We start from the raw sequence: 26,617 nt of genomic DNA on the forward strand, positions 1-26,617 counted from the left end.
GGTAGAAATGTGCCTTATTTGAACACGTTCGGAAAACTAGCGCTCTCTCTCTCTATATATATATATATGGAGGCAATCTTCTCCCATAATATTTGCAAATGGGTTACTAGTGGTGATCGGTGCTTTGGAAAGCAGCTTAAACTAAAATTAGGGGATGTGAATTGATTTGCACAGTGCGATAAATTACAGTAACTTTTTTTTTTTTTTTTTAATTCTCATTATTGCTTTCCCTCCCCGCCTCTGGTTGGTTGCTCTTTGCTCCCCACCGGAAGGTGGTGGCGGCGGCGGCTGAGTTTGTGTAACCTGTTCTCACGTTGTTGTCATGGAAACGCCACACAAACCTCCCACAAAGCTTTAGATCGCCTTTGCTGTGGGAGGGCACAGAGGCCCAAACTGTCTTACAGGGTGATCCGCGGTGAAGCCGAAGTGGTTGGGGATAAACAAAAACAGCATCAACAAGCGGCGGCGGCGGCGGCGACAGTAGCAGGGAACGGGGCTTGCTTAGATGCCGGTGCTTCTCAGTGCAAGGGCCTCTGTCCGCTGCTGCCGACGTGCCCGATGGTGGTTTGCCACGAAGTGCCGCGCCTGAGCTCAGCGACACCGACACTGTACCTTTAAGGCACATCTGAAGCACGTCCTCGCCCTCGGAGAATCCTGGGAACTGTAGCTCGCCTTTCACAGACTTACAGTTCCCGACAACCTTCAAGAAAGTACAGTGCCCAGAATTATTTGAGGGGGAAAGGTGCTTCGAATGTGCTTTAAAAGTATAGCGTGTAGGCAAGGTTGTCAGTTGAAGGTGAGAGGTGAAGCTCTTGGCTTCAGTACATTCGGATGGGGGAAGAGATTTCCATGGGCTTTAATGTTCTTTCCTTCCACACCATAAGCTATGGAGCCTGGGGCCGGGGCAGATGGCCTGAATTAGATTCCCCTTTGCAGTAATGACAAGGGAGGAAAGAATTTTTAAATTCACCACTAGAAGAGTAACACTGAGAGATCCGAATCAGTGTCTATCTGTCTATCTAACTATCCAGCCATCCACCCACCCATGCACTCACACACACTGAAGGTGAAGCTTATGTATCTATATGGCAGTCAAATTTTCTAGGCACCTGAAATTCGAACATGTGTGCCAGAGGAGGGAACACTGAGCTCTTGGTTTCTTGCGCTTGGCAATAGCGCCCTCGCCCTGCAGTTTAAAGAACAGCAGAGGCATAAATCCTATTGCATAAACACACTTAATAAACCTTAACGTTGCCCATATGCCCACATTCCACGCGTTCCTCAAACCAGAGCAACCTCCAGTTCATCTCCCTAAACTTAGGGACTATTTCTGTCAATCAGCTGTAAGCAAGCATTGCACGACAGAGGCGGAAGGTGAAACAGTGCCGTATCCATGGAGAAAAATTAAGTAACCAAAACAGCATTTCAGACTCACTTTCTTTCTTTCTTTCTTTCTTTCTTTCTTTGTCGCTTCAAAATCTAAATTGACCCATTTATCCCATAGGCAGGTTTCTTAAAAACTGTCACCGCTAGATCCATTCTCTCTCCTGACTACTAATTTCATTGTATATAAATTGCCTTTGGAGGGAGGGAGAATGAACTTCACCCTCTTTCCATTTCCTGCAAGGGGAGATAAACCTCTCAGTACTTCATTACCGTTGGCTCTGATTGCGTTCAGCAGGTGTTTTTATCTTCCCTGCGTTTGGGTAACTCAAATTGGTGTATTAACAATTAATTATTTTCTTGAGATTACAAATTACAGGAACAGGGGAATTAGGGGGAAAAGATAATTTACAGTGTGGCGCACGCTGCATTGTTCTTCTGTTCCCCCTTCCCAGCGGGTCAACTTTAACCATTAAGAAGATTTAAAAAGAAAAGAAAAACCCTCCCCCCAAAAGCCAGCACTGAGCATAACAGTCCAGCATAGACGCATCACATCACTATTTTTAAAAAGATAAAACCTGGGAGGGGGTCAAAAGTTAAGTCGATTTCACGATCCACACCCAGTTAAGGCTGCAATGTTGTACCAATTTATGTGGGAGTCAGCCTCACTGAACGAAATGTAGTCAAATACAGATATCTCGCCCACTGCAATTCTTTAACATGGAAGCTTGAAATCTCCATCATGTCTACGCCCAGGAAAGTGTGCGTAAGATTTCAGCCTTAGGCCCATTCCTAAATGGATCTTGTTCTCAAATAAGCATGCGTAGGAAAACTGCGTCTCAAGCGTCCCTTCGTTCCTTCCAGTACGAGCGACACAGAAGTCTCATATCTGTCCCTAGGAGTTAAATACACAAGACTTGGAGTGGCAGCCTTTACTGGACGTTCACTCCATCGACTTATGAGGGTCTCCTTCAAAGAAAATATGGGCCGCGCGATCCAGCTAAAATTAAGCTTGAAGCTCAGTGATTTTGCTTGGGGAAGAATTGAAAGCACGCGAACGAGTCTCCCGAACCTACAGCCAAACGATTTTGGGATGCTTCACTTTGGCTGGATTGGGCTCGTGTGGAAGACTGAAAAGTTTCTAGCACAAATAAGTCCTGAAACTGCATGGAAGCACTTAAAGAGGAGCACGCCGAAATTTGACACCAGAGCCGTTTCAAAAGTTTATCTTGTAGTACTCCAGTTAATTTCTCATCTCAGTACAATATCCAGGAATAATAACCCCTTTCCTTATTTTTTTTTAACCTTTACATAAATCGCTTTTCCTTTCTTAAATGTTGCTGGCGACACTTTTTCTTTATCTTAAATATGAAATAGGGAGCCACTGGACAATTCTGAGCACGCTTCCTAAGGAGAGCGACTGATGTAGTTCAATTTATTTATGAGTTAATCTGCATAGGATTGCACTGATAGTAAAGCGTTTTGCATAATGAAAGCGGTGCAGACAAGGAAGCTGTCTTGAGAAAACCTCATTAAAATAATAATAAAAAAATTATCTGCATAGATAGATACACACAGATGTACATATACAGAGAGAGAGAAAGAGAGAGAGAGACCACAAGCGCTTTTAAACCAAATGTAGGAACTTAATATCTCATTGTCTTCAATGGGAGGCGGAAGCATTCATGATCATGCTGGAGCGATCAATGGGCCTTAAAGGGTTCTTAAGTTTGGCTGGGTCCTATCCATATGTATTTAGGAAGCCCACAATTATTTAGGCACATGTGACACCTGAACACGGTATCGCATTGAAATTAAAGCAAAAAGATGGCGGGGGGAGAGGGAGAAATTGCAAAAAAAAAACTCCTTTTCAAAAAAACCTTCTCTTTCTAAATCGTGAATCTGTGTTTAGACAAATGAATGAAAGAAAGAGAAACTGGCGATTAAAACAAGCAGCAACCCCAAAAGAAATGTAAACAGCGCTCGGTGAAGTTTAGGAGAGCGCAAAGCTGCACTCACCAGTTCGAAAAGGGCGAAGGAAGAAGAAGGCGGCGGCGGCGACCAAGCAGGTCGGATTCCTTGGGCTCCTTCTTCCTTTCCGCCGCAGGTAATTCTTCCCACCCGCTTCAAAAGGCAAACAAAGGCTCTCTCAGCGGCGCAATCGTCTTGGCTTTTCGTCACCTTGGCTCTTTGTCGCTCGAGTCTCCCCCTTTGAAAAGCAGGCAAAGTCTTCCTTCTCCTCGCCAGTTGTCAAAGGTCTACAGTGTTTCAATGGAAGAAAGCAGGATACATTTTACCCAGGTCATGACTCTTAAAATAACAAATAAATAAAACTGAAGAAGAACGAATAGAGAAGGGGGGGTTGCTATTGTGGGGGGTTGTGCGGTGTAGAAAAGACGATCCAATTCTTGGCCCGTCCAAATTTACAGATCGAAATGGAGGTAGATAGGGAGAGAGAATTCATAATATTTGATTTATTTATTTTTCCCGGGTGAAGGCCGAAGAATGGATATAGACAGAGGCTTTCCCATCTCTCTTCTCCTGAACCCCTCACCCCCCCTTAGGGAGAAGGCGGAATGGGGGCTGGCTGGCTTGAACTTCACCTACCCTGCTGCTGCTTGCTGCTGCTACTGCTGCCAGGATGGCTCGCTGAGATCCTTCGTCCAGCTGTTTTCCTTCCCAGAAGGTCCCGTCCTTCTGCCGTGGAGTCGAGAGGGCAGGTTCTCCGCTGAGAGGTAGGAAATCGCAGCAACTCCGCCCTCTGGGCACGATCACCCAAAGCCAGCCAAAAGAGCCACAGCCAGCCAACCCTAAAAAAACACCCTCTAATGATCTTCACCTTCACCTCTGGCTAACCCAAGAGCTCCGCCACTTTTTTTGACGCTGGGATCCCACCGCAGAGGCCTCCTGCACTAGACCCTCTTCCCCACCCCCATAACCACCACCACCTGAACCGAACGGGCCTCTGGCTGGAGAACATCTCGCTGGGTCTTCCATGGTTTCCGCACCAAGTCGCCTTCACCATACGAGGACATCACAGCCTCCAATCTAGAGGAGCTGAGCTTAAGGCACGGGAACCTACCACAGGAGCCAATGCAGAAATATACAGCGGGGGGGATGCCTTCATTCACATGCAAATAGATCCACGAATATGAGAAGTTCATCATTTTAGAAAAAATGAAGGGAAAGAAAAGGGAATCCTAGTTATATTCCTGTCCTGGCGCAAACGACAGGGCTGGTGTGACATAGCGTGGAATTTCCTGTTCCAAACTTCCTCCCTACTCAGATAGCTCCAGTGTAAACGCCAGGTGAGTTCTGTTTGACAAAGGAGTGGATTAAAGTTACCGAAGCTCACTATTAACAAACAAAAAAAAAAAAAGAGGGAGGGAGGAGGAAAGGGGGCATCTGAAGGTCAATTTCGGCAATTACAATCCCATAAAGGTTGAACAAGAGCACAGATTCTCAGACTAAAACAAAATGGGAGGGTTCCTCGAAAATCTATATCAATCTCTCATGGACAGCTTTGAGCTCCACCGTGTTTGATGCAGACGGTGCGATGCGATCAGCACCAGGAAAAGCGTGCTTGCCTGAGTCCCAAGGCCTCAGAACGCCGCTCTCCGGCACCCTTCTTTCTCTAGGGCCAAATCAGATCTCTTTCTGACAGGCCAAGCCTAATGTTTTATTATGATTATTTTGATAGCGAGAAGAGAACCTCTCTGTTTTCGGTGCCAACTTCTCCGCAAATAAAAATGTCCTTAAAAGAACTTTCTAGGGAGAATTTTAGGTATGAACGGCGTTTGACTTATTATTATTATTATTATTATTATTATTATTCCGCCCATCTGACTGGGTTACCCCAGCCACTCTGGGCGGCTTCCCATAAATTAAATATGTCCGTGGAATGTATTGTTACTGAGTTCTTTTACAATCCAATATTTCCTTTATAGGCTGGCGTATTTGTTACCACCCCTCGTTCCCTTTCAGAGTTTAAACAGTCCCAAAATTTAAACCAAAGAACCACCGACGAATAAATGTTTTTTTTAATTAAAAAAAAAACCAAACATACAACTGGGGTGAAAAAAAACGTGTATTTTCCACCAACATGCCTTGAAGGATATAGAAACGCTAAATTTAAAAGTTGCCTAGAGCGCCAGGATATTATCACTGGGTGATATCCAACGTTAGCTATACTCAATGTAACTTAAGTCGGTTGATTTCAGTGGGTCTACTCTAAGTATGACTTTGTTGGATATCTATTATTATTATTATTATTATTATTATTATTATTCGGACAGGAAGATGGAGTGATAGTAATCAATCCGTCAGGATTTCACAAGTGAAAACTTTAAGGAAGTAATGTCCAGACCTTGAAGTGGTGACCATCAAGCATTCAGTTCCTTGGCAAACCAGGAGAAGTGCATGAGAAAGCAAAATGGTGTGGCCCATCTGCTGAGAGACAGAAGTAAATGAAATGAAAAGTTGAGGGCCAGAGTATTGGTGGCTTTGGGATACACGCTAACGTATGTACAGGAGGACCTGAATGGTCACTGTAGCGATTGATCCGGAAAAACAGAACAAAAAGAAGCGCCGCCTTTCCAGGTAAAAGTAAATAAATGCACGCCTGGATGATATAACTCCAGGAAAGCTATTTCTCTGCCTTGCTCTCTTTCCGATTTATATACAGCACGCACACATACACACACCCTAGGTCTCGCGATGGCACCCGAAGCGGTCTACAACCCCGTAATCAAAACAAAAGGCAATCTCGGGAGTTGGCAGATCAGAGGAGACGCCTCTTCTCTTCTGCCGTGACCCTCCCTTTCTCCACCTGGAGTAAAAAAAAAAAAAAGTGAGGAGGAATCACCTGAGCGCCTCAAGGTGCATCCAGCCCGTGACAGAAAGCCGGAGTTGCAAACGCCAAGTGCCTGTTTACACCTTCGAGGGGGAACTTACGCAGACACACACTTTCACACACAGCGAGACACACACAACCTCTTTTTCTTCAGGAATGACCATGCATCAAGTTTAGCTAGTTAAGGCTTATTGAGGGGGTGTGGGGAACCCCTATGCCTTCTATTAGGCTTGCAAATCTGGAACCTACCATATGCCATCACCAAGCCCCCTGCTGTCCCCACTTCTACACACTTCCAATGCAGGATCGGGTCAGAGTTTGGATTCCTCCCCCGCCCGTCTTTTTTGTTTTTTTGTTTTGCCAGTGCCACTGCAAATAGCAGGTTTAATTCCTGCTGCTGGATTCCCCACAATATGCAACCCATGGCAAGTGTTAAATAATACATCGGCCCCTTTGTCAGCTGCACCACCAGACGCCTCTCCTCCTTTGCTCGGCTTTGGCAAAGGATACAGACTCCATGTTGGAATCGGCACAGATTATTATTATTATTATTATTATTATTATTATTATTACTACTACTACCGGAAGTCTTCAGAATAACCTGTTCCTGCAACTCCCCCCCCCAAAAAAAAACCCTCTCTTTTTTTTAACCTCAGGATATTTGTTTTTTTAATTGTCGCCCAACGTTTCTGTGATTTCCGTCTTTGCAAACGATTCCCCATAACCCGAGGCTGGAGTCAGGCACGTCAAGAGAGCGCCCTTTGCGATTTCCACCCCAGCCAAGTCACTTTCTTTACAGAGTTAGGAGAACTTGGGGGTGGCTAGGTTTCCCCAGGTTTCCCCTACACTCACATACACCCCTAATTCTACTCCTTAATCACTCCATCCCTCTTTCCTTCGTGAAGAACATCAACTCTTCAGCAACCCCCTACCTCCCCCTTGTTTCCCAGCAATGTCAACATTTTCTCCTATCCGTCGCCTAAAGTATCCCCTGGTTCCTCTCTCTCTCTCCTTTTTCCTTCTGGGGGGAGGAGAACTCCTTTTTGAGAAAGAGAGAGAGAGAGAGAGAGAGAGAGAGAGAGAGAGAGATCCTCTTTAAAGCGTTTGGCGATAGCATCTCCAGCAAAGAGATTATTTTTCATCCCCCCATTGTGAGCAGGGAGCCGGCTTATTGCATTACTGCCGAACCCCTTGCCGACTACACAATTGTAACAAATGAACAACTTGTCCTCTAAGGACTCGCTGCGGGATCCAATTAGCCGAGAAACCCTCTGCACCGGGTTTTCTGAAGCGATTGGCAAGAATCGCTGCCCTCCTTCTCCCGAAATTCTTCCCCAAACCGGATGCCTTAAAAAAACACACACACACAAAAAACCCAGCCCTCGCTGCCACGCCACCCCTTCAGCCCAAAGCGAAAAGCAAACGGAACGGCCAGGCAGTAAGAAAACTTAAGCTCCTTACGTCAAACAGACACTTGGGCTTCAGTAGAACTCTATCTCTATCTATCCTTCTATCTCATATATATATATATATATATATATATATATATATATATATATATATTCCAGTGCAATGCACTTCGTCAAAGGGCAAATTCCGCACATCACCTCAGAACCCATGACTTCATTGCTGTATTTCTTCCCTACCCTTCATTTCCTCCAGCGATTCCTTCCATCAAAACTTGGGCGCACGCGAGTGCAGTTCATTTTTAAATGGAAAGGGGGACGACAAATATACTTTTTCCAGGAATGTATATATATATATATATATATATATATATATATATATATATATATATCAGGCAAGCAGCCCCCCGCTTTTGAAAACACAAGAAAATGAAGCAGCGAGAGCTGTTTGTGGAGCTACGCACACGCAGAACACCCGTAACTTAGGCACACATTCACAAGCACATAGGAAAGAAAGAGGGAGGGAAGGCCGTCTTCCTACCCGCCACCCCACTCCTGAAACTCACAGCCCCATCCAAAACACGTTTACTCGGATGTAGGCCTGGCCGTTGCACTTACTTTCGGGCAAATACGTTTAGGAATGAGGCTCTTAAAAGTCAAGGGCTTCCAAGGCAATGTGCTTTGGAGCGGCTTGTTGGACTCTTTGAAATAGGGAAATGCAAACGGCCAGGAGTGGAATGCAAGCTTGCACGCATTCAAATGACCATGTAAAGGTTGTTGTTAAATAATAACCCAGCATTGCTACGCCACTAGCCCTTCAAACGCAAAAGACCACAACACAAACTATCGAAAACCCTCCCTCGTAGAACAGTAATCAAGTATGTTTTCAAGGCAACATGTGCCAAATTTTCCATTTTTAAAAAAACACCACTCTCACACACCTACGAGTATTTTATTCTTATTGGGTCAGATTCTGAAAGCGGAACTAAAGGGGAAGTTCTTCATTTCTCTTAAACATTAAACTCCAGATTTGCTCTCGGATATTGTGGCAGATGGAGCAATTGAGAGGTGGGGCCTAACATTATGGGTCAGCTTCAGTTTCCTATTGTTTTAAAAGTCCTTTGGATGCTAAAACTTCTTTATTTAAAAAAGACAAAAAAACTATCGAGTATATATGAATTTAGCCTATTTTTTATTTCTGTGTGTTCATAGTAAACATTTTTTTTTGTAAGTGACAAACACGGGCATATGACCACAGTATCACAATCAAGATTTTTTTTTTTAAGACGACATTAACAATCACTCAAATTTATGCGGCATTTGCGCAACACAGGTTACATATTTGCAAGGTTTACCTATAAGTACAATAGGTATTAACATTTCACTACATTTAAAAAAAAATAAAGGTGACCTGTTAGTGACCACATACATCAAAATATACACAACACAAACTGAAGGCAATTCATGAATTTTTGTCCCCTCGGATTCATTTGAACGGGCAGTGCTGCAAAACTGAAATGATATCCTTCTTGTTCTGATTTGCTGTATTTTATTTTATTTTTTAAAAAAACATTTCGTACACTGAGTGCATTTTCTAAAAACCCAATCTTTGGTCTAAAAGTAAACAAAAGGAAAACAAAAAAGGGAGGGGGGAGAAAATTGGCTCTTTTTTAAAAAGGGGAGGGAGTAGAGAACAAAAGAATCCAGGGCCAAAATGCAATTATTGAGTTTCTCTGCCTAATTGTTCTGCTTCCACCACGCAAATGACACTTTGCATCGTGGCGTTCATCAATTTATTATCATCATGATTAAATTTTAATTTTACTCTCATGGTCTGCACCCACCATCACATCCATGATAACTTATAATACTGCAAACATGGAAAATCTGGTGGGTCGGCGTGAGGAGGGAAAAAACAACAATCCCAACACACCGGTGTCAAAGCGGAGTCCAAACGGCCAAAAAAGCAGTCACTAGTTTAGATATACCTTCTACAATCTTATTATTAATATTATTTATTTATTTAAACCCTTCCCAAAACTGCATCGTCTACAATGTATCCTTCTGATTTTATTATCATTATTATTATTTTTGCACATTTGCTGACTCGCCTCGCTTGGTTGGAATAAGAAACGACCCTAAAGACTTGAACAAACGTACAGAAAATGGGGGTTAGAGGGTATGGGGGAAGAAACTTAATAAAAAATACCTGGACTTTTTTTTTTTCCTGGGTGAGTATTTTTTTTTCTCCTTTCTGTTTTGCTCATTTTTTAAGTCTCTCGCTCGCTCGCTCGTTCTCTCGCTCTCGCTCTCGCTCTCTCGCTCCATTAGCATTTACAAGGTAAAGGTGTGTAAAATGTTCACTTACAGTCTCTTGACTTCCCCTTGGAGGTTAATGTATTAACGGGTTGGAGGAAGAACCCTGATTTTGATGTGTGAAATAATCAGAAAGTCCACCCGACAGTCCCGTGGTAAAACTGGGCAAGGACGGTCTGAGGGACTCGCAGGGGAGAGTGGAGGGCGCCTGCGGCGAAGTGGACGACGAGGCGGCCCGCCCCGTCATCGAGGTGCTGCTCTGCGAAGTCATGGACGGGTGCGGGACGTGAGGGAAAAAGTAACTGGTCTGTCCCGCCGCCAGAAGGTTGACGGAGCAGGGGTTGAGGGAATAGGTGCCGGAGCAGGGCACCGACAAGCCGCAGGGCACCGAGGCGGCCAGCGCAGCGGCCGTGAGGTGGTGGGTGGCGTAGGGGATCTCGCCGTTGACGAGTCTATCCACGCTCAGGCCGTTGGACGTGGAAAAGGAGTGGTTGTTTCCCAAGGAGTTCTGAGTCAAGACGGAGCTGTAGGGCATGGGGTGGCTGGGGTAAGCCGACGTGGTCCCGTTGTAGCTCAAAGTGCTGCTGGCCCGCGGGTGGTGGAGGGACAGGAAAGGCGACATGGGCCAGTACAAGGAGCCCGCCCTGTCCATGAAGGTCAGGCCGGTGGAGGTGAGGCGGGCGCCCCGCTTGAAGGCCAGCTTGGCCCGCGAGGTGGTGGAGCGCCGCCGGAGCTTGCCCGTGGTGCCTCCGATGAAGACGTCGTCGCTGGAAGGGTCCAACATCCAGTAGTTGCCTTTGCCAGGGTCGTCGTAGTGCCGGGGCACCTTGACGAAGCACTTATTGAGGGAGAGGTTGTGGCGGATGGAGTTCTGCCAGCCCTGTTTGTTCTCCCGGTAGTAAGGGAAGTTCTTCATGATGAACTCGTAGATGCCGTTGAGGGTCAGGCGCTTCTCGGGGCTCTGCCGGATGGCCATCATGATGAGCGCGTTATAGCTGAACGGCGGCTTCTCGTACTTGCCGTTCTTCTTCTCGCCTTCCTTGCCCCCGCCGTCGCTGCCGCCGTCCTTGGCCCCTTCCGACGGGCCCTTTTTCTCCTCCGACGCCGCTCCTTTCTCCTTGTTGTCGTCCAGCTCGCCTGCAGAGCCGGGCTCCCCTTTGCCGCCCAAGAGGTCCCCCTTGGACACCTCCATGGGGCCAGAGGTGGCGGCGGCGCCAGAGGCGGCGGCGGCGGCGGCCGCCACGCCGACCCCCACCCCGGGGGGCTGCAGCAGGAGCTGGTTCTTCTCTTCCTCGTCGTCGTCCTCATCCGGGGTCGCCCTCTGGGGCGGCTGCTGCTGCTGCTGCTGGCCATGATGGTGGTGGTGGTGATGGTGGTGGTGGTGGTGGTGCGGGTGGTGGTTGTTGTGGTGGTGGTGGCTGTGGTTGTTGTCGCTCTGGACGGCTTCGGGGACCAGGCTGTTGATGCTGAAGGACGACTTGGGCAGCATTTTCACTTCCTTCCTATCGCCCATGTCCAACATCACACTCTAGGCGGAGGGGGAAAGTTGCACAGCCGGCAGGAAGAGGTGGTGGTGGCCGCAGGCGCTGGTGATGATGATGGGGGGCGCTGCTCGGTCCGTCCAGGAAGGCTGGAGGCTGCTGAGGAGCAGCGATGGGCAGCAGCAGCAGGAGAAGGAGCGAGGCAGCGGGAGCAGCAGCAGCAGCCAGGCACTTGCACCACCAGCTCCCGTGCTTGGCAAGGCATGTAGCAAGGACGCAGGAGCAGCCGGGGAAAAGGAAAGGAAAAAAAGAGATGAGGGACCCAGCAGCCAGGCAAGGAAAGCCAAGGCAACGGGCGGGTGGGGGAGGAAAGGGGGGCGCGGAAAGGTTTCCCCCCCTCGAGGAAAAAGAAAGGGTAAAAGGGGGGCTTTCCAAAGGGGAGGAAAAGATGGTCGCCCCCCTTGAAAAAAACGGAACCCCGAGTCCCCTCTGTCCAAAACTACTTCATGGTGCCTGGAGCCCCCCTAGTCCACCCGAGCAAGGGAGGGCGGGGGGGAAACCGGCAGCCGGGGCTGTGGATCAGAGCAGCCGAGACAGCTTTAGCTACAATTAATTTCAGAGCTACAGACACACACTAGGGCTGTAAAAAAATTTTTGGTTTAACCTTTCCCACCGGCCGGCCAATCAGAGAGCGCGGCGTACAGGAACGTCTCCCCTGCGGCCGGCCAATCGGCGGCGCGCTTTCTCCTCCTCTTCCCCTCGCGCTTTCTCTCCTTCGCCGCCTCCCTTTCACCCTTTCGCAGCCCTGACGGCGGCGCAGGGATACCAAAGGGGGCAGGCGCATCACCGCGGCAGGTTACCTTTTCCCCTCCTCTGAATCCCCCCTCCCCCTCCTTTTCCTTGGCAACACCCCACCCCCAAATCCACACACACCAGTTTCCCCACTCTCTCCATATATATATATATATATATATATATATGTCTGTGTGTGTATGTATGTATATATATATGTCTGTGTCTATAGGTGTCTATGTATGGCTGGGTGTGATAGAGATCTTTTCTCACACGCTTTCTTTTAAAAAATATTTATTTATTTTTATTTCCTGTCAGGGGAGCAGAGAGAGAGAGGAGGGAAGAGGAAATGGTGGCTGAGGGGAAAGAGGCACTACTTTGCGCAAGCCCACCGCCGTGGTGCCTTGGCTGAGGCAGGATTTTGTAGGCCTCTCTCTCTCTCTCTCCGTCTCTGGCTTCTTCAGTGGCTCGTCGTGGTATTTTCTTCCTCACGGGGGAGCCGCTTTATGGGATGTTGGGATTGTGGAGGGAGGGGAGGGCGGCGGCAGGAGCGGGAAAGGCCTCCTGCTTCCAAGAGGGATTCGTTCCGAGTTGGGTCTCCTTGGCTTGTTTTGCGCCTGAAATACCGGAAGAGGGAGGGCCAGCCAGGGCGGGCGAGGGCAAAGGCGGCTGTCCTGGAGGCGGTTCCGGAGGGAGAGTGGACTTGCGAGGGCGCGGGGAAGGCCCTGCGCTCCTCCTGGCGTCGGCCTGTCTCGGAAGCGGAACTGAGGACGGACGTACGGACAGCCAGGGAAAGAGAGGATGAACGACGTCCAGAGAGAACGGCGGGCGCTTCGGGATTTCCTTGGGTTTTTGTGTGTCATTTCCGCAGTGATGGGGGTCAAAAGGCCATAAATAAAAATAATAATAGCAAATGCACCCAAGGTAATCGATCTTCGTTTCCTCCCCCCCCCCCCATTCCTCCCACGACTCTCCCCGCCCTCCTCCCCACCCGCGAATCTTGCCTCTGCTGCGCTGTGATTTCTCACCCGCGGATCCTCGCGCGCGCTCCCTCTCGCCCCCGGGGTCGTGTGCATGTTTCCTCGCAGGGAAGGCGCCAGGTGGGGCGGGCGACCGGCCGGCCGGCTGACAAGGCTTTGCGGCCTCGGCTCTCGGGCCGCTTTCCAGGGACTCCCGGTCGCTTTCTGCCCACCGGGGGAATTGGACCGACTTAACCTCGGCTCCCGCCATCGTGGACGGGTCCTGTGCAGGTTTACCCGGGACTAAGATCCGCTTTGTGCAACGGGGGCTTGCTTTACGAGAAGTGAGGTGTTTCTTTTAAAATACGAGCTAGGAGCCAGTTTGGGACCCCCTCAAGAGCACAGAATGCGTTTTAATTTAAGCCAGAAAAATAATTCTAACTATGTATGATCTGTCTTCCGCAGTGGAAACGGAAACGAATACATGCCAAATGCCGTGCATCGGTTTTTGTTTTTATTTTTCTGGGATCTTCCTGCTCTCTTTTTTATTTTGCATTTTATATATGGGGTTTGCTGTTTTTATTCTTGGTGGGAATGAGTTTCTGGGGGGAGGGGGAGGAAAAAAAGAGACCAGCTAGGTGATGGGGGTGGGAGATAAACGGGCTACTTTTGTCCCGCGATTTGGCCCCCCCCTTTTTTTTAGTTAATAGAAACGGAAAGAGGAGAGCTTTCGGCGAGGATTTCCTGGGGACGATAATTCATTGTTACTCATCCATATTAAATCCTCTCCATTCTTCAGGCGCGAGACATGCAGCCTTTTGCTGCACGAGTTGTGCGGGGGGACGACCAAAAATCAGAGAGCAAAATGTCACCAGGGGTGGGCGTTGCGGGGAGTATCCGGATCAAATTTAAAGCAAAGTTGTGCCATTAGTTTGTGTTTAATCCACATCACACCATCAGTACTTTCCACGTACATTGTTGCAAATGCAGAGTGACTGCGATTTAAAAAAAGATATACATACCACGGATATCTTGAAAGGGGTGGTGGTCGATTCCAACATTAAGAGGGAGGGGGAGTAAGAACAACCCTATCAATTGGGAGATGCCGTGACCTTTGTGGGTTGGGATAACCTCGAATGACCTTGCCTCACTGGCATTTATATACACTACCTCGCAAAAGACAGTTGTTAGTGGGCTGGGGGAGGTGTGGGAAGGATGAAAGGGATTATAAGCAACCAAAACAACCCCCCAAAAGGAGTAAGGGATTGCATTTTCCAAAATATATATTATTTGCTCAATAACATACAGCACTACGATGGAACCAACTTGTGCTTTTTTAAACCACGGTTTCCCCCTGAATCGCCTTTTCCCTTCTGAAATCGAATTCTGGAGAAAGGACAGCTTAGGTAAACATTTACTGATGTGGAGCAACGATACTATATGATATGCAGGAAGGAAAGTGTTGATTAACACAGAAGGGGGAAAAAAGCGAAATTAGCTGATTGCATGCTCATAAGTGCAAGCTGTCATTGAACTGCTTTTAAAATAGACACAGCTGGGTGTTTGTGTTGCAAAAATTCTTGTGTTTTTGCTAATACTGAAATAAGCATGATTTTGTATACCAAACATTTTCGGATCATTAAAATTTGTAATCTGCGCTGGTTGTGGAACACAAAGAGGAGCAACCGATTCCTTTGGCTGTCGAATTTGCTGATATGATATTAACTCAATCAGGTCTTGACAATCGGGGCCATTGTGCCTTATCAAAGCTCTTTGATCCATTTAATACACAAAGTGCCCGACGTGGGCATTGTTTGTTAACATGGAATGGTCCCCCCCCCCTCCAACAAAGCCCCTGCTCTGCAACCGAACGGAAGGAGAAAGTTTGTTTATTGTAACACTACATCGCCTGATGAAAATTTAATGCTCCGAGGTGTTCCTTAGGTCAGAGCTGCGTTTACACTGCCTTGGGATCCGGCGTGAAAATGAAGCAGGGAAAACACACAAAAGAAAAGCAAACAAACAAAGACAGTAGCAGAACGCCCCCGCCGGCCCACAGTAGTTATTCCTTGGTCAAAGTTTGACAAGTTAAATCCCTTTTCTTCCAAAATTATGGACATGAAATAGATGACCTATCAACTGTCCCCAACCTCTTCAGCACGAAAAAATGAAAGTCAAGAAGTCGGATTTCAATTCAGGTCCAACGGCCCCCCCCCCCAAAAAAATTTACACTATTTGTGCGCCATCCTTAACTGCCCTCTGGATCGGGCGTCGAATGGCGCAAAAGTCTATACAAGCAGCAATCTCGTCATCTTAGCCTAGTGGCCAGCCTAGTGGATCTCTCCGGGAAGAGAGCAGGAACCCTTTCCCAAAGGTCCCCTTCCCCGGCCACGACTCTGAGGTTGCGATGCTACAATGCTTGTTTTATTTCCCACTGATCATGCACGCCAGTCACAGGCGAATGGCTGTGACGCCAAGACTCACCCACCAACTAAATGGGAAAGCCTCGCGTCACAGGTGCAGGGGTTGATAAATCTGGGCTAAACAAGGATCACTCCTCTGGCTGCTGCCCAGTCGCAAACACCAGGAAGGATCAGAACTCCTTCCCCCGCCCCAATTTTGGTCTTTATTATACATGAGTCGAAAAGGTATAAAGACACCCCTCCTCCGTTCATCGCTCAGAGAGTTTAACATGCAGCAGGAATTATTAATTCGCATTATCTTGGGAGGCGATGGGAGCCAAAGTCAAGCACCCTGGCGCTGCAATCCTGTAACTACTTAAGCATTGAACTCAAAGGGGCTCACTTCTTACATGACTGAGCTGTTTAAGTCACATCGATTTCAATGAACGACTCGAACCGGCCCTTTAAGTCTTTCTCATTTAAAAGCAATGGAGCCCTAAGATTGGTTGCTATGCTCCTTGCCTGCTATTTTGCGCGGCCTCTTTCATTGCAAAGAACTAAGAGGAACAACAACAAAATCCCCACCAAATACGGCATTTGTGTGTGTCCTCCTAACCCAACCAGAAGTGCATCTGTGTCCCACAGCCGATGGAAGGCTGTAGAGGTTTTGGTATCGGGCATTGGGGTACCAATGGGCCTCCTGATGTTGCTGGACTCCATCTCCCATCAAGTCCTGGCCTGCGAGGCCAATGTTCAGGGATGGTGGGAGTTGTAGTCCAACAGCAACTGGAAGGCCACAGATTCATCCTTCCTGGTCTAAGACGTCTGGAGGTTGTATGCCTCTTCGCTCTAGATGAGAGATGCAGAGCGCAGCTCTAGAATCTGCAGCCTCTTTGGGGTAGTCTAGAAAAGAGACTTTCCCGTCAAGCTTGAGAATGTGCCTGTGAAGAAGGACATAGCAGATGCTTGATCCGAAGCAAACGAACACGGTGGGTAGAAGAAAGCAATAGAGAAGGCAACAACTGCCCCCGCCCTTAACTCTTGGAGACACGGATTCGCCCCTTCAGTTGCCCATATTTATTTTCTGGAACGGGAGACAACTCCGTGCGCCTGCCTATTATGGTCCAAAGGGAAGCAAAACCCACTTTGCAATTAGGAGGTTTTAGGTCACGGATTTAAATCCCCACACAGTTCTCCCAACCCCCTCTACTGACTTCCAGGGTTCTTCACACACGGTCTTGGTGAAATTAAAATGAATCTGAAGGGCCAGGTCTTCAGAAAACCCATCACCTTATCTACACTAAATTGATTCGAAAGTATGATGAGATAGCGCCATTGCTCTGCTTGACAGTGCGATCCTATACAGAACTCAGAAGCAAGTCCTATGGAATTCAGTGGCCCTTGTACGCCATGCACCTAAAGTTCCTTGTTTCCCCTCAAGAATCCTGGGAACTGTAGCTTACCCATAACAGATTAACAATTCCCTAAACCAGTGCTATTTTTCTAGAAAAAAAGAGGTGCCAGAACTTACCATGAATGCCCCCCTTGTTCTCTTATAATGGCAATGGCGCCCAACTGAGAGGTGCCAAAACGGAGTTCTGGCAAGTTCCCGCTGGAAAAAAGCCCTGACCCAAACCCTTGACAAACTACAGTTCCCAAAATTCTTTGGGGACAACAGTGTTTTTAAAATGTACAATGTGTAAGCAGCCAGCTTTGCAAACTGTTAGTGTGTGGAGGTCCCAAAGGGTGGCAGAGACTGCCCTGGGTCAAGACAGACCTTAGACGATGGGATTCCATTGCCCTTAACTTGGGAAGGCAATGAAGGCTTCTTAAATTCACTGCTAAAGGCATTGAGTAGCCTAAGCTGCGGTGTCACTGGGGTGATCCGAAGAGCCAAGAGAATACAGTAAACATAGGAAACGTCCCTCTACAAAGTCCAGCTCAGTATCTCCAGTTCAGACACAGAACCTCTCCCAGTTCTACCTGGAGATGTCGGGGATTGAACCTGTGACCTTCTGGACTCAAAACAGATGCTTTCTAGTACTTAGACGTGGTCCTAGGTGGAGAGACCCCTCGCTCTACCCCGGCTAGCTCGCCTCCCAACTTGCTCTTGAGTACACCGAGAAACGTAGGGACTAGAGGGGATGAGGTGAACAAGGAAGGGTGGTTGCGCGCACGGAGATAAGAGAGGCAGATGCCAGCGAGGTAGAAAGAAAAAGGAAATTCAAAGGAGGTAGTTGGATGATTGGAGCCACGAGTGTGGCGGGGGACGTTAGCTAGATATTAACCCAGACAGAGAAGAAAGAATGATTTCTCGACGGCAAGATGCACACGTAGAGAAAGAGCTAGGACTGTGCCGCCACCCTCCAAAAAAAGTCTCCCCCATCTCTGCTGTCAGAGAGGTCTCCTGCCTCCCTCGCCAACTCTGGTGTCACCCTTAGCAGCTGGGAACGGCGTGAACATCTAGTGATTAGAAGTTTCCCTCTTTAGCGTGTTGTAGGCTTCTTCTGCGGGTTTTGGTTACAGGTTCTACGATTAGGTTGGCGAGAACAGTAGTGAACTAAACTTCCCAGTAAGAGGTCTTCACACCAGGGAAGTGTTACTTTGCCGCCGCAGCCCTGCCTCGTCACTCATTAGGAAGCCGCAGGTTGTCAGCGGCTTCTCCTTTCGTGGCGCGCACACGGGTGCGCGCGTTCACACACACACACCCCCCCCCCAAAGCCCCGGCGCTGAAACTAAATTAAGAGAAGCACATGATTAAGAAGACAAGCGTCTACGGGGCCTGTCATTTCAGCATCCCTTCCATCATAACATTGTGGCACGAAGAAATTTGCTTGAAACCCTTAGCAAAAAAATCTTTTTTTAATGTATATATATATATAATTTAAAAAAAAAAATCGGTGGAAGAGAGAGCCTAGGCTGAGATGGAAAGAAAGAAAGAAAGAAAGAAAGAAAGAAAGAAAGAAAGAAAGAAAGAAGAGTGTGCTTGGAGCTTGAGAACTGTTTGCTCCGGATTGTCTTCTACAGAGGAGGGAGAGGAGACGCTGGCGAGATCCCAGGGGCCTCCAGAGACCGTGGAAACTCTTTGTACATCTCTCTCCAAGCAGGTACGTGGGCACTGGGAACCGGTGGCGGGTGGGGTGAGGGTTGAGAATGAATAGATTCTAAATCACTTCTAGGGTGTGTGGTTTTTTTTTGGGGGGGGGTAGCCCACCAGACAGACTTTCTCTCCAGCAGGCTTCGGGGAAACTCCCCCTAATGCTAGCGCTGTATGGAACACCAAGTTCCCACCGGATGACTAATGCTCATTGGCATGGAGGAGGAGGTGGCGGCGGCGCACGCGGCGCCCAGGACCGCGCGAGCGGCCCTCTTGGGAGCAAAACTAGGGGAACGGATTCAGCTCCACAGCTTTCCTTCTCCTTTCCCGACCACTTGACTTCACTGGCTACTAAGTACCCATCTCTGCCCGCCCCCCCCCCCCCCGTGCCCGCTTTTGGCTGTTAAACACTGAGTCCCGGCCGGGAGCAAATGCTGAGGTTTCTAGAGTCAGTTCTGGAGAAGCAATCCCGAACCAGGGGAATGGGGTCTGGGTCCTCCTGCGAGTCCGGTCCTCTGCACGCTGCCTTGGAAGTAAGTCCTCCGCGACGCTACTCCTTGGCTTACTCCCAAGGAAGCGCGCAAATATTGCAGCCGTGGACTCCGGAAGGGCGGGGGCGGGCGGGTAGGATGCCTTTGGCTGGCGTCATCGCTTGGGTCTCTCGGATCCATTGGAACGTCGCAAGCTGCCAAGTCACGCAGAGCTCTCTCTCTCGCTTTCTCTTCCGAAGAGAGACGCGCGCCGGGGTCGACCGTCCATCCGGTTGCTTCCATTCCAACCTCCCAGGCGCAGAGTTCGAAGTGTCTGGATCGCTAGTAAAAGAGAACACCCCAAAACTGGTGCAAAGTGCGTGTGTGTACGTTCAACACGCGTTTCTTGATGTTGTGAGGGTTAAGGGAAGGGGTGGGGGAGATGAAGGGTGCGGTGGGGAGAGGAGGCGGCGACAGAGACCGGGTGATCAAACTTTCCCACGGCGGGCGCGCTCCAGAACCTACGAGGGCATTCCGCAAACTCCCTTGCAATTCTAACGAGGCAGCGAGGGAATGTAAGGCTGTAGCTACTACCCACGAAGAACGGCGTCAACGCGCTAATTCTCTGCCTGGAGGGGCGCCACGGTGTCGCAACATTTACGTCGAAGGGTGTGAATATTAAAGCATTCGTTTTTCGGTCGAAGCTTCCTATTTGCTGTTTTGTTTTTTTAGAAACCTAAAAAACAAGTAACTGTCGTGCCTGGTTGGGAAAGACCCTTCTAGATTTGTAGGAGAAACAGGAAATATTTACACACACACACAAATGTACGGGTTTGTGTATTCCTGTGTGTGTATTTTACTTAATGCCAAGAGATCTAGCCAAATCTGCCCTCCAGGGTGAGCGTTCTTTTGGCAAATGTTTTGTGGGCATGGGAATCACGGATCTCTGGTGTACAGTTCTGCGTCTTCTTGAGGATTTCTAGGGAATGCGCGGCAAATCCTGTTTTGGAGCAGATGGCAGGATTAGGCGATCAACTGTATTCTTTCATTTTAAGATTATTATTTTTTGTTTTGTGAATAGTAAAAGTAGATGGCAAACCCATGTGTGCGACTTATTGCTATGGGATTGGGCCCTCCACCTCCTAAGAGTCATATAGATCGTGTGAAATGTTTTCCATAAATGAATTATATGGAGTATATTTCAGTCAAACTTTGGTTGGTAGATATCACTATGAAAACCCTAAAAAAAAAACAAAAAAAAAAAAAAAACCAAACCACAACGCCCCCCCTCCAACTGATTCCGGAGGCAATATACATAACAAAGGAGAACTATTCCAAAGAAGAAGAAGAAGAAGACGAAGAAGAAGAAGACGAAGACGAAGAAGAAGAAGAAGAAGAAGAAGAAGAAGAAGAAGAAGAAGAAGAAGTTGTTCAGTCTGTACTTCAAACCGTACAGAAGTTCAGTCTGTACTTCAAACCCACTCAGGGAAAAGTTTTTAAAGTTTCCTTTTAAATCTAAATGACCAAAATATTAGATGACCGTGTCTCATGATAATAACAATGAAAACGATAACAATAATTTTAAGGCATCAAATCTGGAGGCATCTCTAACTGAGTTGCATTCGCCCGATCTTTTTTAAAACCGTCTTTTCTGGAGCACGAGAAATGCGAAGTTTTAATTTTCCATTGGCAAACACTAACGCCTCTGTTTAAACAATAACAACAACTCATAAGGTGTGGCTATTTTCTTCCCCATCCATAACCAAAACCGATTTAATTTTATGGAAATCATTAGGGCCCAGTTCTAAACATTTGTCTCTGGCGTCGGTTATATTGCTCCGCAGAATTTCCGTTGTCAGGAGCTGAGGATGGTGACGACGCACTAGTACAGGAAAAGTTGTTGCGAAAATGGCGGGGCGGACGCACAGCTCCATTAGGGACCTCTCCTGTAGCGGGTTAAGCCTCTCCATGCCATGTAGCAGAACCTCGAGAGCGAAGCGTTCTTTCCCCCCCTCTCCGGAGTGCAGCAACTCCGAATTAAAGAACCTGTTTTGATCTTGCTTTGAAAACTGGGCAGAGGAGATCCCATTTTCCTCGAGCTTGTGGCTGCTCGGGCCCCGAAGCAACGGAGTGTCGCGATGCTTGCAGATAAACAAGACAACACAACACTCGTCCAGCTTTCATTTCTTTCACTGGAGCCCTCTTTGGGCGCCCTAGGTTGGCGACTCCAGGAGAGGAAGGATGCGATTTGCGCGCCTCGGACGATGGACGGAAGGAGGCTGAAGCCGTCCAGGGGCGTCTGCTTGGGGGCCTGCCTCGGGGTGGCCTGGGCTGCCTTCGGGTGGGAACACCCTCGGGGAGGTGAGGATGCCAAAGAGTTAAACGAACTTGTTCAGGGCACTTTAGAACAAAGAGGGCGTTCAGGTAGTTTTTTTTGGGGGGGGGGGGGTTGGTCTTTCTTTTTTCCTTCCTTGGACGGTTCCAGCAAGACTTCCACACACAAAGCTTGATCTTTTCTGAATGTGACTTTAAAAATGGAATTTTAAAAAATCCCACTCTCGCGCCCTCTCAGTGAGAGAAATGCGATTTGTTTTGCTTTGGAATTTGCAAGGGGGGAAAGAATCTTAAAAAACAAGAACGAGAGGGAGGGAGGAAAGGAAAGGCTGCCCTAGAAGTTCTTCTGCCCTCCTACGGATGAGAACGGAAAGTTTGCAGACTCCCCCGCCGCCTCCGCCACCCACGCTCCACTTTCTTTCCTCCCTCTTTTGCCACACATTACGTCTAGTGGTGGATAAAGTCCCTGTAGTCTGCCCTTCCTTACGGGCACTGACGCCTGAGAAGAGAGATCCAGAGTTCTCCAGAATCCTTTGTGTATTTGGATTTATTTAGCGTGCCAATTATAACAACAGTTTCTCTCACGCACATCAACACAAACACTGAGGGTGGGACATTATTGATTATTATTTTCGAGATCGTCCTACAAAGTGCAACTCCAGGACCACATTATCCGGTAACCCGGGAAACCCAAGTAAAACAAAGCGATCCTTGGGGGGGGGGGGTATTGATATTTCTTCTCCCTCTCCCTCCCCTTTTCTCTTTCTGCGTTGATTCTATAAATCATTTAAAACATCATTTACATTTCGCTCATTTCTCACCCTTAAAACTTTTTTAAAAAATAAAATAAAATAAGCCCCTCTGGTTCTAGCAAAACTTTGGACTAAGAAAGGTTGGGCGGTGTATGACTGAAGACTTTAAAAAGGATTGCGCATTGCAATCCTGTGCATGTTTACTCGGAAGTAAGAACTGTTGTTTCCAGTGAGGCTGCTCGTATGTGCTTAGCTTTCCCTTCTGAGATATATAATAATGTGTGTATGTGTGGCGGGGGGAGTTCTCCTCCTTGACTCCCTTTGTTTTGAGAAATGGTGCGTTAGCTGTAGATGTCAAAACTCTGAGACAGCCTGACTAGTTCTAAGTGTTGAAACCTCATCACGAGAATTTCCACCCGATCCTCAACTCCTAACTAACACGCTACCCTAAATTAAATTGGCTGAGGAGCAAAAGCGTCGGAGATGGAGTTGTGATGCAGGCTGAAAGCGTCGCCGCTCCGCTTTGCAAAGCGCCGTGTTTTTATCCCCATTCGTTGGAACGCCGTTTAAGTCTGCATTTAGTCGGGAGTCGGTCTTTATTAATTCAGAGGGACTGAATTCTGTATAGGCGCGTGTGGGACAGAGCAGCAAGGGGGAAGATTATTCCAGCCACTTTCTGGCTCCACAGTTCATAAATGAGGACTTAGAACCTAATGGTTGGTAAGGGAAGGAATTTATGAGTGAAAACCCGAAGCGAAGGAGTCGTTCTCATGGTTCTAACTCCACCTCACCCTTGCTCAGACGTTAACTTGGGGTTAAAATGGACGCTTCGTTTACATGCGTGTTTCTGTTTCCTATGCGGAAACCATCGTCTCTTTCCCAGAAAGAGTCGCCAGAACACCGACGCAGGCAGAGTCGGTGCGCTGTCGAATTCGACGGCCGCCTCTCGGTTGGTACGAAATCGGTTTCGATCCCAGATCATCACTTCCCTGTTGGGTAAAGAAAGGGAAGAAACCTCACTCAGCATTAAGGCCCAGTGTGTCTAATGACGTCCACGTCAGTGTACACAGGGCTAGAGGCAGGAGAAAAAAATGCCTGTTATGCCTCTATCCTTCCGCAGTGGAAGAGGAGGAAGAAGAGGGGCTTTCCCACCTGCTGAGACTGATGGTTTAGTCGTAAAATGCAAACTTTGCCAGGAAGACACCTCTCTCCCGCTGCCACCCCCTCCCCGCCTTAAAACGGTGGATGTTAGGGACCATCAGGGTAAAATGTCCATTCGCGTGTGTAACAAAGATACAGCGGCCAGAAGCTTGGATGGCTTGAACAAAGGGTTGGAGAAATCTGTGGCGGAAGGGCCTAGCCATGGTTTATGGGTGCGGAAGGGAACCTCTAGGTACAGAGGAAGTCTACCTCTGAATCCCAGGTCCTGGGCACAAACAATAAAGAATTGCCCTCGGTGCCCTGGCCTACTTATGGACGGCTTCTTCAAGAAGGCTGGAAGCTGTGAGTCTCAGAATCCAGGACCTAGAGAGTTCTCAGGGTAGTCCTAAGAAGGTGGGTCTTACCAGCCTTCGGGAAAACCCAGGGGCGTGTGGGTGTGTTGTTTGTAATACAAAGAGATCCAAACATGTATGTGTCCTTTCGGAAGTAAGCCGTATAGAATCCAAAGGTGCTTACTCCCAGGTAAGTGTGCATAGGATCGCAGCCTTAATGGTGCCTCTCGTCTCCCTAGGGCTGGGCAAAGCGGATGGACCCGGCACCAAAAAAATCTGCTTTTTTGCGCGCGCGCGGGGGGGGTATAGTTAGCTTAATCCATGACATAAAGAGTCCAAAGTTGTAAGCGGACCAAGCCAAAGGGGGCGGGCGCGCAAGTCCCATTGAAGCGCACAGAAGGCCACTTGGAACAATGCCCTAGTTGCCCATTGGATTGGTTTGCTGGCACATCGGATGCCCACGACAAAACCATAGGGCTGGGATCCCTGGATCGAGCCTCTGCGCCTCCAGAGAGTTAAGTCACTGTTGGTCGTTACCTGTGTAATCGACTCCAAAAAGAACATAGGAACAGTATGTAGATAATTAGCTTAATTGCTTCGAGGAACGTAATTGGCGTTATATTTTCCTGTAGCAGTGTGTGTGTATACCCCTTCTCCCTTGATAAATATATATTTAAAAAGAAGCCCTCAACTGCCTGTCTCGACATGTTCTTATGTTTTGAAGAATATGAGGAACAACAAACCCATTACAATAGTCACCCCATATGATTAGGCATGTAATATTTTCTGTTTGCGCCTTTTACTCGCTCTCCTTTCTTGAACCCAACAAAAACAAACCTGTTCGTGCGCTTCTCTTTCGGATTTCGAAATCTCAGTGTGTGAGGTGGAGAGGGTTTTTTTTTCAAGGGGGGGCATTAGCCCCCCATCCCCCCCAAGGGCTGAATTCTATTTATAAATGTTAGGGACGTGTACGTTCCTTTCCACACCCCCCCCCCAAAAAAAGGAACGGAGCGGCAATTTCCCAGCGAATAGGATTAGAAAATATATATTTTTTAAAAAGCTACAAAGTATAATTCAAATCAAATTACAGAAAATTGCTTGAAAATCCAGAGCAGGAGCGATCCATTATGTCTGTTTTATTAGTGACAAGTACAATTACTCTAAACTAAGGAACACTGGTGAATATATAATTGGCCGTAATCATGTTAGTGTTTGAATAAAAATGACGGGAACATTTAACACTTTGACAACAAAATGTTCAGGATGAAGAAGGGGGTAAAAACCTTATTTATTCAAACAGTTTTTATTTGTAACCACGTGAGGGGGAAACATACTTTTGCTGGGGAGCGATCGATGACTTTCACCCACCCTTCCGCCCTTTCTGTAACAACTAAATCTCTGTCTCTCCCTCTCTCTGTCTCCCTCTCTCTCTGGTGTGTATTGGAAGGGAAATGATTTGACTACACCTCTGCGCCTTTCGTCTAGTCACTACCTAAAGGACGCCACCTACAGGGAAAGGTCCCTATCCTTTCCCCCTTACAGCCAATCACCGAGAAGGACCCCACATCCATGTTAATATTCCTCCTTAAATTGGGCTCCTAAATAACAATGATCACAATATTTGCTTTGGAGTTGCCTTGGTTTGTTAACACTTGACGTGATCTACAGATCTGATTGTACGAAGCCCCTCCCATTTCTGTGGCATGGATCTGCGAAGTTTAATAACAACAGCGACAGCAACAACACTTGCTTGGGTGGAAGGGGGAGAGAAAGATATTCTGGTCTTATTCAGGAGTTCTAACGACTCGTAGGACTGCTGGCTGGGAAGGGAGGTTAAACCCTGAGTGTCGATGCTTTAAATCACGCCATCACACTCTTTTACGCGCATACAGGCACTTGACGTTCTTACCCATTTTTAAAAGGCGACCGAATACAGTACAGATTTCATAGAGGAGTTAGCAAAGCCCTGTTACCCCTAGCAGACAGGTGCACATGCACGTAAGCCGCATCCACGCTACCGCTTTGATGGGCACGATTCCGCTCAAGGAGCTCTGGGAATTATAGTTCGGTTGGTGAACTTGGGGAAGATTCTTAGGCAGGTCTGTCTTTTCTAGAGTCTTTGTAAAAACTACAATTCCCATAGTTCATTGTGTGAGACGTTTGACCGTAAAACGGCAACTCGGTTTAATTTCCCGGGATTCGGAAACATAAGAACACAGAACTAAAACAGTATAGGAGCAGAATGTAACAAAAACAAACGCAGCTTGAAAATTATTTTATTTCGCTTGGGGTCAGGTTGTACCAATGAGGCTCCTTCAGTTCTATTTGCAATCTGGAAAGAAAAAGCACTAGGTAGTGTTTTAGCCACATTTTGCAAGATTTGGAAGTTGGTCTGAACTGAGGTTTTCTCAGCGAAAAGAAGAGGAGGGTTGGAACTCTGAAGGGTTTCCAAATAGTATTATTATTATTATTGTTGTTATTTTTATTAAACGGTTTTATAGGTAAAGTTCCTTCATGGGCTCTTTCAGCGTGATTCCCTCGAAGTTAACGAAATTCTGGGATGCAAACGTTTCTGGTGTTTTTAAAACACAAATTCCTATTTCTCTTCTGGGAAAAAAAAAGATCTTTGACGTTTCCAAATAAAACACCTTAGGTTGGCCTAGCCCTAGAGGTTTCACTTCTTTTCATATCGGTTGAGATCCTGGGCTTATTGAAGTCACACGCGCAAAAGTCCCATCGATTTGCATGTCCTCTGATGGTGCTAAGTTTCATTCGCGTGCGGGTGAATTTTTTTTTTTTTGGGGGGGGGGAGGGACAAAGTGGATTAACCTGTACAAAGAGGAACTGGGGCGGAGGAAGGTAGAACATTTCTGTGCAAAT

The 26,617-nt window shown here is 47.5% G+C and overlaps 1 protein-coding gene and 1 long non-coding RNA gene across 7 annotated transcripts in view; one reads left to right on the forward strand and one right to left on the reverse strand.

The window, feature by feature from the left end:
* The window catches only part of FOXG1 (forkhead box G1), a 51,932-nt gene extending 40,344 nt beyond the window's left edge, over positions 1–11,588 (reverse strand). For 2 of the 5 annotated variants that reach the window (XR_013978935.1, XR_013978937.1), the window contains exons 1-2: positions 10,010–11,588; positions 3,403–3,641 (exon numbers count right to left, since the gene is read on the reverse strand). Coding sequence is in view for 2 of the 5 variants with exons in the window: in XM_080978732.1 (XP_080834858.1) it covers positions 10,034–11,479 (1,446 nt within the window). In the remaining 3 variants the exon portion in view is untranslated. Of the gene's footprint in view, positions 1–3,402; positions 3,642–3,990; positions 4,326–10,009 lie in introns of those variants that run through there. The other 3 variants (XM_080978732.1, XM_080978733.1, XR_013978938.1) reach the window with 2 other exon arrangements.
* Positions 11,589–17,816: 6,228 nt separating this feature from the next.
* LOC308462552 overlaps positions 17,817–26,617 on the forward strand; it is a 149,286-nt gene continuing 140,485 nt past the window's right edge. For both annotated transcript variants that reach the window (XR_013979204.1, XR_013979205.1), the window contains exon 1: positions 17,817–18,698. This is a non-coding gene — a long non-coding RNA (uncharacterized lncRNA). The remainder of the gene's footprint in view (positions 18,699–26,617) is intronic.

This window comes from Podarcis pityusensis (genome assembly GCF_964106645.2).
Source record: "Podarcis pityusensis genome assembly, chromosome: 1".
In the NCBI taxonomy this organism is placed as follows: Eukaryota; Metazoa; Chordata; class Lepidosauria; order Squamata; family Lacertidae; genus Podarcis; species Podarcis pityusensis.